Raw genomic sequence first — 7,055 nt, forward strand, 5'->3', positions numbered from 1 at the left:
AACTATGTATCTCTTTTCCTTATGTATTACATGGGTTGTGTGAAGATTACCTCACTTGCGACATTGCTTTCAATGCGGTTATGCCTCTAAGTCGTGCTTCGACACGTGGGAGATATAGCCGCATCGAGGGCGTTACACTCCACAAAATAGTTCCTCATCAATCTGTTGTGGGCATCGATCCTTTCCCTCCATAATTTCTGACGACCAAAAATTGAACCATCATGCTTCTGCTTTCTATTGATGTGCATAGCTAGGATCATTGCGACATCCTCCTCTTGAAGATCATATTCTTCATCGGAAGAATCGTAGGGCGAACTCATCTACAAACTTGAATTCAAACTAAAATTTCAATCTACAAACAACATGCTCCAAATTTATCTACAAATATGAAGTTAGAAGCAATATATACCTTACAAGCGTTTTGTCGAACACCTTGTGGACGCCGAGCTGCAAACCCCCGTCGGACGTTGTTTGTCGGAGGAACGGGCGCTCGAGAGGTGACGGCGAGGAGAGAAGGCGGAGGAAGCTGCGGCGGCCATCGGAGAAGCAGGGGAAGCGGCGCGCCCACTGGGGATAGGCGAGGGAAGCGCCGACGGGTCGCCGGAGCAAATGGGGAAGCCGCGCGCGTGGATATTTCAGATCCGACGGTTGGGGGAGATTCGTGCGCCCGATTGTGCGCCGGCCATCGGAGAAGCAGGGGAAGCGGCGCGCCCACTGGGGATAGGCGAGGGAAGCGCCGACGGGTCGCCGGAGCAAATGGGGAAGCCGCGCGCGTGGATATTTCAGATCCGACGGTTGGTGGAGATTCGTGCGCCCGATTGGCTGTCCAGCGCGCGGTAGCGGGCGCTCGAAATTAACAGGGCGCAATGCAGTTTTGTTCGACGCGCTAAGCCGCTTTTAGAGCGCGCACGATTTTTGCGCATATGTTGGAGCTGTAGATTCGGTCGCATGCACACTAAATAGCCGTTTTTTCGAGCGCGCCACTTATTTAGCGCCTCTGTTGGAGATTCTCTTACCCCGAAAAAAATACTTCTTCCGCTTCTTTTTAGTCATGTATATAAAATTTGTGTGAAATCAAACTTTGAAAAGTTTTATCAATTTTTTTAAATAAACATTTGCAATACAAAATCAATATTATTAGATGCATTATGAAATTAATTTCATACTATACAACATAGTATTGTAGGTGTTGATAACTTTTAATATAAATTCATTAAACTTTGCGTAGTTTGACTTCAGACAATTCGTACATGCAAAGTAAAAGAAACATAGAGAGTTTATGTATAATACTCCCTCACCCTGGGTTTATTGGTCACCCTTATATTGTGTCAAAGTTTAGCCATAGATTTGTCTATCAACATATAAGTTGCATCTCATAAAAATTATATTGTTGGATTTGTATTCAAAAGGAGTCTGATATTATTTTTGTAGTATATAACATATTTTGTTAGTTAAATCCGAGATCAAAATTTGGCCTAAAATAAGAGGGGGCCTAATAAACCCGCCCGCCCAAGGAAGTAATAGGGAACGGTCCCAGGTAATAATTTACGGCGCAATGCGATTCACCAAAGACGGAAAAATGCCAAGAATCCGAGCAGAGAATTGCATGGCCAAGTAACAGCTCTCAAGAAAGAGAAACAAACTGCAACAGAAGATAAGAATACAGGGCCGGTACATTGCTACTGAGGAAGAGCCCCTCGGTCCAGAGCATCATTAGGGCTGAACAACAAGTATAAGACACAGTGCAATCAGGAGCTTCCATTGCCCACAAACATAGCAAATGCCGCCATTAAAAACCAGCGGCCACAAAGGGAGCACCAACTATCAATCAACATGACTGACTAATGGATGGACGCTAATCGAAGTCTAGGAACTCCATCCTCTTCCTCATTGTGCCTTTCAGATCCCTTGCTTCCTTTTCGGCTTTCTCGGCCTGGGGAAAAGGGAGAAACACAAACGTAGTAGTATCAGTTGCAAGATCCTCTGCTTGAGCAATACAGGCAGCTACTACAAATATCAGCACAAGCAACAAGAACAGCAAACGCCTACAAAAACTCTTCTTTCTTCATTATTTGTGTCCTATGCCACTTGTTAGATACATAATGCCATTTTGCTCCAAAGGGAGATAAAACGCTTGTCATGTTTCTTGTTCAAGTCCACTTAAAGTATAGATCGCTTGAGTGTACATAAGAGTGCACAGGGGACTGCGCCAAGAGGGAAGGACCAAATGATGAGCACAATCTCACATGTGACATCTTTTCCTCGGATAATGATTTTATTAGCCTTACATCTTTAGCTACAAATCAGAAGAGAAAAAAACTAGAGCTTCAAACAAGATTCTGTGAAGTGAAGTGTGTACCGTTCTTATTTCAGCCTCTGAAACACAAGTCATGTGACTAGGGAGTTCGTCCTTCTCGCGATCCTGCTCAATGCAATACCAGATCTATAGCATTAATATGGGAGAATGGATTTGGCCATGGTCATTTCATAGTGCACAAGAGATAATTACCAGTTCTCCAATTAATACAACATTCTCTCCGCGGATCACATATAAACCAAGAGGAACATCACAATATAATTCGCCCACAATTACTCGTTCACAAGCACCCTGAAGAACAACATTTGCTGCAAAATACAACATTAAAGATTTGATGGCAGAAAAATATGCAAAGAAAAGAGGATGTAGGAAGTGGCATACCAAACTGATCGAATGAGCAGAGAGTGCCAAGCAGCTTTCGTCCATCTCGTAGTAGGACAATAAGTTTTTCTGTAATCAAGAAGAAGACGCATAAACTGTTAATATCATAATAGCATTGCCAAACAAACAGGGTGTGTCTGATGCAAAGCTAGTTATGCAAGGGAGGTACAGGCTGCAGAACAAATAGGTGTAGGTGTTTCTGTTTGTATTCTACTATTTTGTATGTCTCCGCATTTTCAATTATTTGGTCAACAGAAATATTTCTAGCTCAACAATGATGCAAAACCCAAAAACTAGGTATTCATAGACACTTCAAAAACTTCACAGATACAGTTTAGCTCCAGGGATGATTTACTTCAAATATAAAAAATTGATAAAGCGGTTGGAGCCCTGTAGCTTGCACTGTATAAGTTCCATTATTCATCACAATGTACCGACCAAATAATAAAGCAATCATGATGTTCATGAAAAAAATACTTTATATTGAATAATGCATAAGTATGAAGTGTCATGAGCACATCGCCTTAGAGAACCCATCAGAGATTCTACTGCCAAGCACATGTCAATACGGTTAGAATCTAACACGTATGTAAATACATCAAAGCCGCCAAGTAATCCAGAGAAGCTCAGGTGAACCAATTCAGCCATGCTACTGGGGATACCAAAGATGAAACCCTTTGAACAATGAACATCAAACACAGGGCTCAATATAACTACAACTAACTAACAGACCAACAGCATATACTCTATATTTAAGTTAGTAAAAGTACATAATCTGTAATCTATTACAGCACAGTTAGCAAGTGAAATTCCAGCTTTTATAGCAAGTCAAGCACAGCGAGTAGAAACTAGAAATTAAAGAATGCACTAAGGTTTCCATACATAATCAGTAACCAAAGGGGTTAATTTGTGTTGATTCATGAGACTCTGTTTAAACCACATTGTTCTTTTTCTCTCTTCTTAGGAAATACAGTTTTAGTACTAATACTTCCAACCTAATATAAAATTCAGTATGTCACATTTGAATCTCCAGACACCTAAAGGAAAATATGTCATTTTATGTTTGGAACATCATCACAAATTACTGAAATATAACATTTTCTGATCTGCTCCACCCAACCAACTAAATCTACCGCATTCAAATCATACAATAATTTGCATAGAAGTGCTCCATGGCCCCCATCAACAACCCAAATCTACACTAGTTGGGTCCAATTAATAACTTATCTTTATGCTTAGCCACCAGAATTATAGTGAAAGCTATGGGACGTTGCCAAGTGTTAACATAATCCAACAGCATGTTCAATTAATTACATATCTTTATGAGAGACTATCAGAGCCCTATATTGATAGCCATAAGCAGTTCAATGTAATATTTCGAGCAATAATACAAAGTATTCCGCCACAGGCTCTTGATTCTGAAGTCTGAACTCTAGTCAGAGTAACCCTCTACCAAAAAGCTTCCAACTTTGAATGGGCCATATGAATTTTTGACACATCTACACCAATTTGGGGCTAATACACATAGAAACATGCTGCGCCAAGTTCGTCCTTAGCCTGCATAGCCCATCAAAAGGGCTCACCTTGGCACAAATTCAACAACTCTTGGCAAGAAAAACTGTCAAAAGCAAATCAGCGCAACCGACACTGGCTAAGCATCGAGGGCTAGGCAAGCCGGAACCTACGCAGTCGGATCCAAGATCCCCGTAAAAATCGACTCTTGCTCCTGACACGAACCACTGCCAGTACCGGGGAAACTAATGGGGACAAAACAAGCATCTGGGAGAGAAATCTCACTATCTAAGAAGCCGGCCAGGGAGGTGGAGAGGAGGATCTCGTCGGGCCCGGCCCAAGACATCGCGCCGAACCCAAATCCGGCGCTAGAAATAGCAGTAGATGGCCCTGATCGGCCGCTTCTTCGATTGGAGCTCTGTGGTTCGCCGTCAGGGGATAGCTTCTAGGGTTTGAGCGACTGGAGAATTTGGCGGATCGGAGCGGCGAGGAGTACTGGTTTGGTAAATTGGGGCGCTTGGAGTGAGGTTGACGCCGGGAGGAAGAAAAGGAGGTCGAACGATAAGGGGCGTGACGAGACGCTGACCAGTGGGGTCAAGGTCATGTGGGGGACCACCATGGCTCCTTGGTGTATCCTTGTGTCGACCGGACTCCGGTTTATAAAGCCCCTTTGTTTTGCCGAATTTCACAAAAATACTTCAAATTTCCAATTCAGTAGCGTTCATGATTGGAGGGAGGTGAACATTGGAGCTCGTTAGCCGTCGAGGACACAAAATTACTCAACCTTGATACACAAATTTATGTTCAATTTATATGAACTACGAAATGGTATCATAATACATTACTTTCTCCCGTCCCGTGTCGCCTTCGGGACGACCCAGGCAGAACCCTAGATCGGGCGCCGACAGTCTCTTCATGTGCCCCCTACCTCCCCTCATCATCGTGATTTTACAATCCATTTTGATGCACCGGAGTATGTGCATGTAGTTTAATTTTGAATTACGCACCTAAAATGCCTAGAAACTAAGTTAATGTATAAAAAGTCCAAACGAATCCTGAATAATTTCAATTTTTTTGATGACACACATATGGTTGCATGTTCACTGCAGATAAAAGTTCTAGCAATTTAAACACCCTCCTTTGTAGCTGTGACCCCATTATGTAATTCAAATCAAGATGAAAAATCAAGTAGATCACACATAGGTTTATCACCAACCGTGTGAGATATAGTACAAAATATCTTAGAGCACCGTCGGAGTATAGTGCGCATATGGCTTACACGAGAAGGTGTGTCGGCTACAGTCCACAATCGGCGTGTCAAGCACACCAGCTCGCTCCCCAAATATTATTTTACTGTTCAATCGTCGCCGGTGAAAGATGGGGACGTGGACCCGCGTCGTGAGGGAAACTTTGGCGGCCCACTCCGGCGACAGCGCGGCCGCAGTTGCCATGCACGTGCTAACAGGCTGCGTGAGCGCGGACGCAATCTGCGACCGTGCAGCCAAGGCAGCCCAAACAGCCGTTGTTGCTTATCATGTGGCGGCAGTGTTGGGGAACGTAGTAATTTCAAAATTTTCCTACGCACACGCAAGATCATGGTGATGCACAACAACGAGAGGGGAGAGTGTTGTCTACATACCCTCGTAGACCGGAAGCGGAAGCGTTATAACTACGCGGTTGAAATAGTCATACGTCTTCAGGGCCCGACCGATCAAGCACCGAAACTACGGCACCTCCGAGTTTTTGCACACGTTCAGCTCGATGACGATCCCCGGACTCTGATCCAGCAAACTATCGAGGATGAGTTCCGTCAGCACGACGGCGTGGTGACGATCTTGATGTTCTACCGTCGCAGGGTTGTCAGCATGACGGCGTGGTGACGATGTTGATGAAACTACCGTCGCAGGGCTTCGCCTAAGCACCGCTACAATATAACCGAGGTGGATTATGGTGGAGGGGGCACCGCACACGGCTAAGTGATCAACAGATCAATTGTTGTGTCTTTGGGGTGCCCCTACCCCCGTATATAAAGGGGGGAGGAGGATAGGGCCGGCCAGGGGAGAGGCGCGCCCAAGGGGGGGCAATCCTACTCCAAGTAGGTTTGCCCCCTCCCTTTCCTATTCCAAGAAGGAGAAGGGGGAAGGAGGAGGTGGAGGTGGAGAGAAGGAAGTAGAGGGGGCCGCCGCCCCTTCCCCTTGTCCAATTCGGATTGGGGCAAGGGGGGTGCGCGCCACCTGCTGGCTGCCCTCTCTCTTCTCCACTAAGGCCCATAAGGCCCAATAGCTTCCGGGGGGGTCCGGTTATTGGGCTTGGGGGGGAGGGGGCGCCCCCTCCCTTGCTCCTTTCCCCTCCTTTCCACTAAGGCCCAATAAGGTCCATATACCTCCCGGGGGGTACCGATAACCTCCCGGTGATCCGGTATTGTCCCAATCTCACCCAGAACCTTTCTGGTGTCCAAATATAGTCGTCCAATATATCAATCTTTATGTCTCGACCATTTCGAGTGTCTAAAACCTCCCGGAACCCTTACGATGTCTGAACTGAAGGAAATATGCCCTAGAGGCAATAATAAAGTTATTATTTATTTCCTTATTTCATATAGCGGAACCTGGATGCTCATATTGGCTCCTACATATTCTACGAAGATCTTTATCGGTCAGACCGCATAACAACATATGTTGTTCCCTTTGTCATCGGTATGTTACTTGCCCGAGATTCGATCGTCGGTATCTCAATACCTAGTTCAATCTCGTTACCGGCAAGTCCCTTTACTCGTTCCGTAATACATCATGTTGCAACTAACTTATTAGTTGCATTGCTTGCAAGGCTTAAGTGATGTGCATTA

At 44.8% G+C, this 7,055-nt stretch overlaps 1 protein-coding gene across 1 annotated transcript; it reads right to left on the bottom strand.

Moving 5' to 3' along the window:
* Positions 1–1,580: 1,580 nt before the first annotated feature.
* LOC125528236 (sm-like protein LSM1B) lies at positions 1,581–4,757 on the bottom strand. The gene is made up of 5 exons (XM_048692732.1): positions 4,496–4,757; positions 2,699–2,767; positions 2,510–2,625; positions 2,360–2,422; positions 1,581–1,933 (listed from the first exon to the last, which is right to left on the bottom strand). The coding sequence occupies exons 1-5, from the start codon at positions 4,554–4,556 to the stop codon at positions 1,856–1,858; spliced, it is 387 nt and encodes a 128-aa protein (XP_048548689.1). The 5' UTR covers positions 4,557–4,757; the 3' UTR covers positions 1,581–1,855.
* Positions 4,758–7,055: the final 2,298 nt, after the last annotated feature.

This window comes from Triticum urartu, unplaced genomic scaffold, assembly GCF_003073215.2.
Source record: "Triticum urartu cultivar G1812 unplaced genomic scaffold, Tu2.1 TuUngrouped_contig_4732, whole genome shotgun sequence".
Classification (NCBI taxonomy): domain Eukaryota; kingdom Viridiplantae; phylum Streptophyta; class Magnoliopsida; order Poales; family Poaceae; genus Triticum; species Triticum urartu.